The sequence below is a fragment of the Mobula hypostoma genome, chromosome 5, assembly GCF_963921235.1.
Source record: "Mobula hypostoma chromosome 5, sMobHyp1.1, whole genome shotgun sequence".
Classification (NCBI taxonomy): domain Eukaryota; kingdom Metazoa; phylum Chordata; class Chondrichthyes; order Myliobatiformes; family Myliobatidae; genus Mobula; species Mobula hypostoma.
Window position 1 is genome coordinate 189,384,325 of NC_086101.1, and position 13,321 is coordinate 189,397,645.

A 13,321-nucleotide genomic window follows, 5' to 3' on the forward strand; every position below is an offset into this window, starting at 1 on the left:
ACTTTTATTGGGAATATCATTACTTCTTGGGATAATTAAGTAACATTGCTTCTTTAAAGATACCATTGGATTTAGTTTGCAGAGCTTGACTTTTTGAGGTAAATGTCTTCTGTTTCCTCAATCCACAGAGCTCCATGTAGCTAGGATGCTTTCTGACTCACTTCTGCATGGAGATTAAGCAGCTGGGCCTTGCGTTCGCGGCCCTCCTCCAGGTTCCGCCACCAACGCTCTTCAGTTGCTCTCTAAGGCGAATTATTGACAAACATTTCAGATTCAGATTTATTTATCACATGTACTGTTGTGTATTTAATATTTCAGTTACATCTTAGTAATATATATATAAATAAAGTTCAATTAAACAGTTAATTACGGGTTATATGTAAAAATACTTTAATTGCACACATCATCATGCTTCCACATGATACATTCATGACTCAATAAAGTAAAGACGGAGTACTCTTGCATTTCAGTCTCCCGTCTTCATTTGAATTAATTTACTGTTTTGAAGTTACTAAACATAACATACATATTGAAACACGCAGTGAAATGGGTTATTTGTGTTCACAATCAACAGATTCAGATTTATTTACCACATGGACATTGCTGTGTTAACAACCAAGTGTGTGCTGAGGGCAGCCACACACTCCAGAGCCAACACTGCAAGCCCACGGTACTTGGAAGAACAAAACAGAACAAGCAACAAAACAACAACAGCTAAACAAGCCATGTTCCTTTATCCCAGATTTCTCCTGATTCCCTTTTGGTTTGTTCGTGGATCTCTTAGACCATAGACCATCCTGTAAGATACAGGACTTACCCCAAGTGACAAGTTGCCCCAAGTGGGTAGGAAAGTGTTAAAAGGTAGAGACATTTGAGGGGAGGGTGGTATGGGGTGTCCAGGGAGGGGTAGCACTTCTGGTGAAGGGGCTTGTCATGTCCATTTCAGTGCAGCTCACTCTCCCTTGGTCCCCACTGGACACTCAGCTCCCACCTGTGGTTTCAAGTAGCTGTCTGCATGTACACCGCTTTGGCAGGCAGGCTCGAACAGATGAGAGTAGCAGGAGGGCCTCATACCCTGGTGAGATAGGGACTTGCCTGTCTGAGCATGTGAAGCCAGCTCTGGTGGCCTGGGTTCTGCAATGCTCCATGGAGAACGAAGGGCATGACGAGACACAGAAGAAGTCAAGGAAGACCCCAGTTGGGACGACTACTCGTACCACTGGGCCCAGATTTCTGAGGTCAGGACAGTGAAGCTGCCCGGTGCAATGGCTTTTCCACTTTAAAAACTCTCCTGCACAGATTTTCTGCCATCGTCGGACATGATGGAACCCACCAGTTGAGGGGAATGTGGGGAGACTCAGATAGGATGGTGTCAATGCACATGGTGGCTATAGCAATCTCTGAGGTGTTTAGAATGAGAAATACAGCTACAACAACCAAAATACTACAGATCTCCAAATGAAAACGTAGTAAAGTACAGTAAAAATAAGGGGATTATCCTTGTTCAGTGGAGACCATGTTAGAGGTGTTGCAGTTTTGCAACGAATTACTGGTGAATGAGTGACAGAAAGCTGAATGATTCCCATTTAGAATTTTGCTTTTTTAATGTTAAAATAGCTTAATTTCTTTTTGCTCAGCATAACAGAACTTTCAATTTCCAGGTACATTTACATTTCTTCCCCTCACAGATATCAGCTATCAGAACACCCATTGAAGTATAGACACCACCACCACATCCTATACAAAAGCCCTTATTAGTATAGCAGACAGGTTTACATCTACATATTGTAGAAAAGGTTGGCATGTTTTATGAAAACTATTTGTTTTTAAGTGTACCATACACGTTAAAAAGTCCAAAGGAATGTATTCCATGATTAATTTACGCCAACCAGAAAGTCCAGGAGCCTATCGGATATCCAACAAAGTAAAATGTTCTTCCTCAAACAAAAAGTCAGATGTTAAGAAGTTTTTTCTGATGTGCATTAATAATACGACTGTTGGGTAGGCCTAAGAGAAAAGACACTGGGTCCAGTTTAAGCTCCATCTTCAGAATCTTTTCCATTTCACCCAAAATATCATTCCAGTATGCCTGAAGTTTGGGACAAGTCCAAACACAATGGACTTTACAGCATCCGGAGGGAATGTTCTTGTGGAGAGGCTGAGCAGCTGGGAAGGGTTTGGGATGGAGAGCTGGGAGCAGAAATTACAGCTGAAACATGGGAAGACATCTGTGATAATGCAAAGAAAATTTCAGTTTGTAATAGAACTAAAGCACTGCAACTCAAAATTCTGCATAGAGCCCATCTGACTCCAGATAGTCTCTCGAAATTTCAGACGGGAGTTTCTCCAATGTGTTCTAAATGTAAAGGATACATTGGAACTCTCACCCATTGGTTTTGAACTTGTCCCAAACTTCAGGCATACTGGAGTGATATATTGGGTGAAATAGAAAATTGCTTAATTTTAATATGTTAATATATCCCTTAACTCTTGACAGCTTTATATTTCATTCCTTGCAACATAGGAAGCAGCCAATCACCCCAGTCTACTGGGTCTCAAAGCAATCTCACTCCCCTCTCTCTCACATATCCACAAACACTCCCTGATTCTCCTAACACTCTCCAACACCAGGTACAACTTTACAGTCAGCTGAATGACCTGTTCCCGCGCAGTGACTCACTGACTCTATCTGTGACCAGGTATTTCTACATAAAGCAACACACACAAAATGCTGGTGGAACGTGGCAGGCCGGACAGCATCCATAGGGAGAAGCACAGTCGATGTTTTGAGCTGAGACCCTTCGTCAGGACTAACTGAAAGAAATGATAGTAAGAGATTTGAAAGCGGAGGTTGGAGGCTACCCAGACGGAATATAAGGTGTTGTTCCTCCAACCTGAGTGTGGCTTCATCTTGACAGTAGAGGAGGCCATGGATAGACATATCAGAATGGGAATAGGACGTGGAATTAAAATGTGTGGCCACTGGGAGATCCTGCTTTCTCTGGCGGACAGAGCGTAGGTGTTCACACCTTATATTCCGTCTGGGTAGCCTCCAACCTGATGGCATGAACATTGACTTCTCTAACTTCCGTTAATGCCCCTCCTCCCCTTCTTACCCCATCCCTTATTTATTTATTATTTTTTCCTTTTTTTTCTCTCTGTCCCTCTCACAATAACTCCTTGCCTGCTCTCCATCTTCCTCTGGTGCTCCCCTCCCCCTTTCTTTCTTCCTGGACCTCCTGTCCCATGATCCTCTCATATCCCTTTTGCCAATCACCTGTCCAGCTCTTGGCTCCATCCCTCCCCCTCCTGTCTTCTCCTATCATTTTGGATCTCTCCCTCCCCCTCCAACTTTCAAATCTCTTACTAGCTCTTCCTTCAGTTAGTCCTGACGAAGGGTCTCGGCCTGAAACGTCGACTGTACCTCTTCCTAGAGATGCTGCCTGGCCTGCTGCGTTCACCAGCATTTTGTGTGTGTTGCCTGAATTTCCAGCATCTGCAGATTTCCTCGTGTTTGCGTTTATGTAAAGCACATTGGATGGAGTATTGCAGTGTAAAATATAGACACTAGATGGTGCTGTTGAACGCCTGGAGGAACTCGGTGGAACGGGCAGCATCTGTGAGAGGGGATCGGGGAGGAATTTTCAGTATTGCAGTTGGAAGCCTGCAGTAGGCTTGCATCCAGAATCTGCAGCCTCTGTTGCATCTGCTCCAAGTGGTAAAGGATATGAGCATTCCCTGACCAAAGGTATGAGCAATTTGGGATTTAAGAGCAATCCCTAATCCTGGTGTGAACATTTAAAGATTAAAGATCTTAAATCTCTGGTTGTTCATGTTTTAAAAAAAAATTACCTTTATTTGTCAGAATCAGAATCAGGTTTATTATTACCAGCATGTATTGTGACAAATGAATTAATCAATTACAGTACAGTATATGTATATTGAATAGATCAAAATCGTACAAAAACAGAAATAATATATATTTAAAAACTGAAGTAGTGTTCATGTGTTCAATGTCCATTTATGAATCAGATGGCAGAAGGGAAGAAGCTGTTCCTGAATTGCTGAGTGTGTGCCTTCAGGCTTCTGTACGTCCTTCCCGATATGGTAACAATGATAAAAGGCATGACTTGGGTGCTGGGGGTCCTTAATAATGGACGCTGCCTTTCTGAGACACCACTGCTTGAAGGTGTCCTGGGTACTTTGTTAGCTAGTAGCCAAGGTGGAGCCGACTAAATTTATGACCCCCTGCAGCTTCTTTCGGTCCTGTGCAATAGCCCACCAACCCCCCATACCAGACACAGTGATGCAGCCTGTCAGAATGCTCTCCACGGTGCATCTATAGAAGTTTTTGAGTGTTTTTGTTGACATACCAAATCTCTTCAAAATTCCCAATGAAGTACAGTCGCTGTCTTGCCTTCTTTATAACTGCATCGATATGTTGGGACCAGGTTAGATCCTCAGAGATCTTGACACCCAGGAACTTGAAACTGCTCACTCTCTCCACTTCTGATCCCTCTATGAGGATTGGTATGTGTTCCTTCGTCTTACCCTTCCTAAAGTCCACAATCGGCTCTTTCATCTTACTGACGCTGAGTGCCAGGTTGTTGCTGCGACACCACTCCACTAGTTGGCATATCTCACTCCTGTACACCCTCTCATCTCCATCTGAGATTCTATCAACAATGGTTGTATCATCAGCAAACTTATAGATGGTATTTGAGCTATGCCTAGCCACACAGTCATGTGTATATAGAGAGTAGAGCCGTGGGCTAAGCACACACCCCTGAGGTGCGCCAGTGTTGATCATCAGCAAGGAGGATATGTTATCACCAATCCACACAGATTGTGGTCTTCTGGTTAGAAAGTCGAGGATCCAATTGCAGAGGGAGGTACAGAGGCCCAGGTTCTGTAACTTCTCAATCAGGATTGTGGGAATGATGGTGTTAAATGCTGAGCTACCGTCAATGAACAGCATCCTGACATAGGAGTTTGTACTGTCCAGGTGGTCTAAGGTGGTGTGAATAGCCATTGGGATTGCATCTGCTGTTGACCTGTTGTGGCGGTAGGCAAATTGCAATGGGTCCAGGTCCTTACTGAGGCAGAAGTTCAGTCTAGTCATGACCAACCTCTCAAAGTATTTCATCACTGTAAATATACATCATAAAATCAAACCATACAGTGAAATGCATCATTTGTGTCAATGACCAACATATTCCGAGGATGTGCTGGGGACTGCTCGCAAGTGTTGGCATGATTCGCATGTGCACAACCTACTAACAGTAATCTGTACGTCTTTGGACTGTGGGAGGAAACCAGAGCACCCAGAAGAAACCCACGTGGTCATGGGGAGAACGTACAAACTCCTTGCAGACAGCGGGAGGGAACTGAACCTCAAACAGTGATCACAGGCACTGTGAAGCGATGTGCTAATCATGATACAAAAACCCACCTATTTAACCCTAGCCTGATCACAGGACAATTTACAATGACCAGTTAACCTACTCACTGCTACTGCATGTCTTTGGACTGTGGGAGGATACCCACGTGACCACGGGGAGAACATACAGGAACCGAACCCTGATCGATAATTGCAGGCACTGTGAAACGATTGTGCTAATTGCTGTGCAGTGCTGGTAGACCATACCAATTTTAATGTCACACTGGTCTTAAAGGTGCTAAATAGGTGACAATAGCAGTCCTGCCGAAGGGATTTGGCCTGAAATGTCGACTGCACTCTTTTTCCATAGATGCTGCCTGGCCTGCTGAGTTCCTCCAGCATCTTTTGTGTGTAACAATAGCACACAGTTTGCCTGTGATTTTAATTGCTCTTTTATTTTTAAAAAATGTACAAAATAGAATTGTATCAAAAAATCTGGGAATTTGGCAGGCATATATCAATAAGATTGAAAGAATGCAGGGAAAATTTACTAGGATGTTGCCAGGATGCGGTGACCTGAATTATAGGGAAAGGTTAAAGTCTTTTTCCCTGGTGCATAGGAGAATGAGAGGAGATTTGATAGAGGTATACAGAATTATGAAGACTATAAATGGGCTAATGCAAGCTGGCTTTTTCAATAGACAATAGACAATAGGTGCAGGAGTAGGCCATTCGGCCCTTTGAGCCACCACCGCCATTCACTGTGATCATGGCTGATCATCCACCATCAGTACCCCGTTCCTGCCTTCTCCCCATATCCCTTGACTCCACTATCATTAAGAGCTCTACCTAATTCTTTCTTGAAAGCATTCAGAGAATTGGCTTCCACTGCCTTCTGAGGCAGAGCATTCCACAGATCCACAACTCTCTGGGTGAAAAAGTTTTTCCTCACCTCCATTCTAAATGGCCTACCCCTTATCCTCAAATTGCAGCCTCTGGTTCTGGACTCCCCCAACATCGGGAACATGTTTCCTGCCTCTAGCACATCCAATCCCTTAATAATCTTATTTGTTTCAATCAGCTCCCCTCTCATCCTTCTAAATTCTGGTGTATACAAGCCCAGGCGCTCCAATCTTTCAACATGTGACAGTCCTGCCATCCCGGGAATTAACCTTCTGAACCTCTGCTGCATTCCCTCAATAGCAAGAATGTCCTTCCTCAAATTTGGAGACCAAAACTGCACACAGTACTCCAGGTGTGGCCTCACCAGGGCCCTGTACAACTGCAGAAGGACCTCTTTGCTCTTATACTCAACTCCCCTTGTTATGAAGGCCAACATGCCATTAGCTTTCTTCACTGCCTGCTGTAACTGCATGCTACTTTCAGTGACTGATGAACAAGGACACCTAGATCTCGTTGTACTTCTCCTTTTCCTAATTTGACACCATTCAAATGGTAATCTGCCTTCCTGTTCTTGCCACCAAAGTGGATAATCAACCTCACATTTATCCACATTAAACTGCATCCGCCATGCATCTGCTCACCCACCCAACCTGTCCAAGTCATCCTGCGTTATCTCAACATCCTCTGCACATTTCACACTGAGATTAGGTCAGACTGGAACTAAAGATCGTAGTTTGGGGTGAAAGGTGAAATAATTAAGGGGAACCTGAGAGGAGTATCTTTGTTCAGAGGTTGGTGAGAGTGTGGAATGAGCCGCCAGCACAAGTGGTGAAAGTGGGATCAATTGCAACACATGAGAAATTGGGAGAAGTACATGGATGGGAGGGAGGGCTATCGTGCAGGTGTGTGTTGATGGGACTTGGCAGAATAATAGTTTGGCACAGACTATATGGGCCAAAGGGTCAGTTTCTGTGCTTGAGTACTCTGTGATTCTATGTCTCTATGTGGATTTATGCCGCAGCCATCGTTTCATATCTGACAGACAGATCAAGGCCAGGAGACTAAAACTGGCCTACTCCCATGTGGCCCTGAAACTTTTGAAGGAAGCTAAGTAGCAAGAAAAATATCTTGGAAAAAAAATCCAAGAAAGCATAATAGTGACTTAAAAATTACCTCTCCGTTGGAAGGAGGTGATAAACTGAAGACAGAGGAGGACGTGGGGTAGGCTGACTCCCTTCAGCTGGGAGGATAGACACAGGCAAGTTAATGAATTAGGAACTCTCCAAAACTCATGTATCGCTGAAGGCAGCAAAGATTGAGAAGAATTGTAAAAAAAAAGCTCATGGAATTCTTCACAATCTTAACGGAAGGAGCAAGAAAGTTTTGAATCTTTATAAAATGTCAAATTTTTGCTTCTATGGAATCTGGGCTTGAAACATGAGATCTCTCTTCACCCTTCAGTGTCCTGAACTTCAAAAAAGATGTTACAATTAAACTTATGAACAAATACCTTGCCTGTGGTTATTAATAGAGAATCACAGTAATGTGCATACCCTCTCTGAAGCCCTGGGGCCTTGAACTCTTTGCAGATTTTCTTGAGTCTTCTTCTTGTGCGTTTCTATCAATTGATGATGTTCCCTTTTCTTTTCTTCCAGTTTATTCCGGAGCTCAACTAACTGCTGGTCGCCTGAGGTAAGTTTGGACAACTTGAGTTTCTTCAATTCCTCCTCTCTGTGTTTAAAAACAGAATCAGAATCAGAATCAGGTTTATTATCACTGGCATATGTTGTGAAATTTGTCGTTTTGCAGCAGCAGTATATTGATTGATTGATTGACTGACATATAGCATGGAAAGGGCCCTTCAGGCTGTGCCAACCTATAATTAAAATATGAAAGAAAATGGTGGGGTAAGGGTTAGATTAATCCTAGAGTAAGTTAAAAAGTTGGCACAACATTTGGGCTGAAAGGTCTGTCCTGTGCTGTGATGTTCTATGTTCTAAACCTGGACATAGATTTGAACACACATACCTGTGCCTGAGAACTGCTTTTTTGCTCAAGGCTTCTCTGTTCAAGGAGATCTGTTCCAGTTTATCTAGAAGGAGCTGCTCCTTTGCTTGTCTTTCATTAATAATCCTCCTCCTCTTCTCCTCTTCTTCCTTAACCTGAGCCTCCTTCAGTAAGCCCAAGCGTTCTCGTAACTCCAGTAATGACATCTCATCCAGAAGGTTATGACCTGTTGGCTGTGGTTCAATAACATGGCTTCCATTGAATACATTTACATGCATTGAATATTGAGCATATTTACATGACGGCCTTCTCCCCATAACACTTGATGCCCTTATTAATCAAGAATCTATCAAACTCCACTTGAACTATACCCAATGATGTGGCCTCCACAGCCATCTGTGACAATGACTTCCACAGATTCCATAAGACATTGGAGAAGAATTAGGCTATTCGTCCCAGTGAGTCTGCGCTGCAATTTGATCCTGGGTGATTTATTTTCCTTCTCAACCCCATTCTCCTCCTCTCTCCCCATCACCTTTGACTCTTACTAATCAAGAATCTATCAACCTCTTCTTTAAGTATTCCCAATGACTTGGCCTCCACAGATTCGCCACCCTCTGGTTAAAGAAATTCCGCCTCATCTCTGTTCTAAAGGGACATCCTTTTATTCCGAGCCTGTGCCCGCTGGCCCAGACTCTCCACAAGAAAACATGTCCACTCTATCTAGGCCTTTCAACATTCTGTACTTTTCAATGAGATCGCACCTCACTTTCCTGAACCTCAGTGAGTACAGTCTCAGAGGCATCAAATGCTCCTAATACATTATCCCATTCATTCCCAGGATCATTCATATAAACCTCCTCTGGACCATCTCCAATGCCAACACACTTTTTCTTTGATTTGGGGCCCAAAACTGCTCACAATACTCCAAATATGGTCTGACTTATAAAGTCACAGCATTAGATCCTTGCTTTTATATTCCAGTCCTCTCAAAATGAATGCAAACATTGCATTTGCCTTCACAGTCACCGGGAGAACATGCAGGCAGACAGGACTAAGAGACTTGTTTCCACAAATTGTAGAGCATTGGGTGAAATCAGAAGGAAATATCAAATATTTTATAGCAAGTTACAAAAAAGAGTCTTTCCTTCAAAAAATGGTGGTCTTATTCAACTTTGACCCTAGGCAAATCAAAATGGTCCTTTATATAGTTGCTCAGTGATATCAATGCATTTAAAACTGAACTAATTCCACAGCAATCTGATAACCTGCTTTGCTAAATTACTGTGTTCCAGGCTGTGAAGATAAATATTGCACCCAATCCTTCCTTAAATCAAGAAAAGCTTGCTTCAGAATGAAGTCTATCCAAAGAGATAAAGATCTTAAGATTTAACGAGATTTAACGATTAGCTTTATAAACACAAGAGATTCTGCAGATGCTGGAAATCCAGAGTAAAAAAAAAACAGAACATGCTGGACCCTGATGAAGGGTCTCGGCCATAAATATCGATTCTCTATACCTTTCCATTGATACTGTCTGACCTGAAGATTAGCTTTATTTGCCTCAAGGACCAACACAGTCAGTCCAAGGATGTGCTGGAGGCAGCCGGTAAGTGTCACCACGCTTCCAGCGCCAACATAGCATGCCCACAACTTACTAACCCTAGCCCGTGAGACTTTGGAATGTGGGAGGAAGCTGGAGCATCCGGAGAAAACTCACATGGTCATGGGGAGAACGTACAAACTGCTGATAAAAAGTTGTGCAGATATGATTTACTGGCATGGTCAACTCACTTCTTCCATGCTGAATCTAACTTTTCTCTTTTCAAAGTTCAAAGTAAATTTATTATCAAAGTACATATACGTCACCATATAAAATTCCAAGGCTTATTTACTAGTGAGCATTCACAGTCAATACCGTGTACATACATCTACTGATGCCCCTGGACACATCTTCAGTGATGTTCCTGCAATCATCGGGTGTTTCGGGACTTTCAACATCATACACCCTCCTCCAGGTGACCCAGCCGGGGCTGATCGGACCCCAGCTTGTGTCCAGATGGCTAACTACTTATGACTCCATGGCTCCCCTCTTTTGAGCCACAGCCATCTTGAGGCCCTCTCTGCCGCATCAGTGGTACTGCGGATGGCTCTCCTCTTCCTCTCTCCCTCGATGCCCAAATTGCTGAAGGCTCTGGCTAAGGAACGGGCTGCGAATCCCCTACAACCAGCCTCCACTGGGAGACACCTCGCTCTCCATCCAGCCTGCTGACAGTTGCTGACCAGTCCTGCGTACTTGGAGAGCTTTCTTTCTAAGGCCTCTTCCAAGCTATCTTCCCATGGGACTGTCAGCTCCAGCAGCACCACTTGCTTAGTTGACTCAGACACTAGGACAATGTCTGGTCGCAGGGTGGGGGCTGCGATATGGTTGGGGAACTTCAGCTGCCCTTCGAGGTCCACCAACAGCTGCCAGTCCCTTGCAGAGGTCAGAATGCCTGCAGATGTTCTTTTGGCAGGTATTGGCTGCTCCCCAGCTCTGACAAAGGCAATGGTCTGCTTAGAGGGTCGGGACCGCTTCGCCCACTCAACTCCTGCGCTGACGGCTTCAGAGATGGTCTTCAGGACCTGATCATGCCTCCACCTGTACCGTCCCTCACCAAGTGTCCTTGCACAGCCGCTGAGGATGTGCTCCAGGGTTCCTCGCTTGGAGCACAGTGGGCACGCAGATGACTCTGCCTTGCCCCATGTGTGCAGGTTTGATGGGCTTGGAAGCACATCGTACACTGCCTGGATGAGAAATTGGATGCGGTGTGGTTCGGCTTTCCAAGGATCATCCCAGGTCACTTTCCTCTCAACCACATTCTCCCCTCTTGTCCAAGCTCCCTGTTGCTTCATTCCCACTGCCTTGCAGACTCTCATCTCCTCCACTACTGCTCTCACCTCCTCCTGAACTAGACGACGCCTTTCCTTCCCTCTGGTGTCCATATGGGGAGTTGGAAAGGATCCTAGCCCAGCTCGGCCTCGTGTGACCACTCCCACCAGCCTCCTGTGACGCAGCCTCGCCTCTGCCTCCTGAACAGCTTCCTCTGCCCTTCACTTCCTGCCAATCCTCACCTGGATCCCTGCTCTAGCCACCTTCGGGTCACTTGAGTCTCTACACTGTAGCACTTCTCTGGCTCTTGTTACAAAGAATTACAGTAGAATATATGAAAAATTACACACAAACAACTATAGATGCTGTCAAACTTGCTGAGTTCCTCCAGCATTTTGTGTGTGTTGCCTAAGATTTCCAGCATCTGTTGATTTCCTTGTGGTAATGTTAATGCCCTAAGATTTTAGCCAAAAAGGATTTACTGCATGACTTTCAGAAAAAACATCATAGAAAGCAGCCTGTCTGAATACATCACAACTGGAAACAGCAACTGTTTGGCCCAAGGCTGCAGGAAATCGCAGGAAGTTCTGAACAGAGCCATCAGAAGAAGCAGACTCCTCTCCATGGAGTCTGCCTACATTTCCTGCTGCCTCAGGAAAGCAGAAATCATAATCAAGAACCTCTCCCACCCCATGCTCTGCCTCCCATCAGGCAGAAGATACAAAAGCCTGAAAGCACAGACCAGAAGTTCAAGGGCAGCTTCCATCCTGCTGTTATAGGACTCCTGAACTCTCGGTCTACCCCATCATGTCCTTGTACCTTTTTTGCCTACCTGCAATGTACTGTCTCTGTGAACACACCTGTAACACTATTTTCTGCATTCTGCTATTGCTCTTCCCACGTTATTGGGTATCTCATCCACTTCATAAAGTGGCCACTGAGTGTATGTTCTTGATCTTCTGCTGCTGTAGCCCGTCCACTTCAAGATTCGATGTGTGTGTGTGTGTTCAGAGATGCTCTTCTGCACACCACTGTTGTAACACGTGGTTTACTGACAGCTTCCTGTCAGCTTGAAACAAAAAAACATCCAGTGAGCGACAGCTCTGTGGGCAAAAATGCTACGTTAATGAGAGAGGGCAGAAATGAATGGTCAGAGTGGTTCACCTTCCCATCTGCTTGAATGAGTCTGGCCATTCTCCTCTGACCTCTCTCATTAACAAGGCATCTTTGCCCACAGAACTGCCACTCACTAGATGTTTTTTTTGTTTCTCGCACCATTCTCTGTAAACTCCAGAGACTGTTGTGTGTGAAAATCCCAGGGGATCAGCAGTTTCTGAGATACCAAGAACTTGATATCTCAGATACCCCGTCTGACACCAACAATCATTCCACGGTTAAAGTCACTTAGATCACATTTCTCCCCCATTCTGATGTTTGGTCTGAACAACTGAACCTCTTGACCATACCTGCATACTTTAATGCATGGAGTTACTGCCATATGAGTATGATAAGATCTGTGTATTAACCAGCAGATATACAGGTGTATCTAATAAAGAGACTACAGAGTGTACCTTGATGTTCTTCTGGTTTGAAATAATCTGGCATGCAAAACTAAGTTTTTCACTGTACATCTGTACATGTTACAATAATAGATGTGAGAAGTACCAATTATTGTGCATGACTGAGGGTGTGATTTTTTAAAAAATCTGTTTTATGGGAACATAAATGATTCCACAGCACTATTTCTAGAGAGTTATTTATTCATTGCACTATTTAATTTTTTTAATTGCAACTCAACAGTTTTTGTGTATTGCACTGTACTGCTGCTAAAAACAACACATTTCACAATGTGTGTCAGGGATAATAAACCTGATTCAGAGAGGATTCCCCCCTGAGTTAAGGCGGATATTCAACCTCCAACTAAAACATACAACCTTGTCATTTATCTCATTTGTGTTGTAAGGTGGTGAACAAGTTCCTTGACAACATAATTGCCATGGTAACAGTGACACGGTTAGTGCGACACTGTTACCGCTCAGGGCATTCCGGAGCTCAGAGATCAGTTCTGGTGCCATTCTGTAAGGAGCCTCTGTACGTCCTCCCTGTGTAATGTGTGGGTTCTCCCCAGGCACTCTGGTTTCCTCCCACAGTCCAAAGAT

The 13,321-nt window shown here is 44.1% G+C and overlaps 1 protein-coding gene across 2 annotated transcripts in view; it reads right to left on the reverse strand.

Annotated features, from left to right (window-relative positions):
* The window catches only part of cfap99 (cilia and flagella associated protein 99), a 108,942-nt gene continuing 95,621 nt past the window's right edge, over positions 1-13,321 (reverse strand). For both annotated transcript variants that reach the window (XM_063047728.1, XM_063047729.1), the window contains 3 exons: positions 8,312-8,523; positions 7,837-8,014; positions 1-242 (listed from right to left, as the gene is read on the reverse strand). In XM_063047728.1, the coding sequence (XP_062903798.1) occupies positions 141-242; positions 7,837-8,014; positions 8,312-8,523 (492 nt within the window). In that variant the 3' untranslated portion in view covers positions 1-140. The remainder of the gene's footprint in view (positions 243-7,836; positions 8,015-8,311; positions 8,524-13,321) is intronic.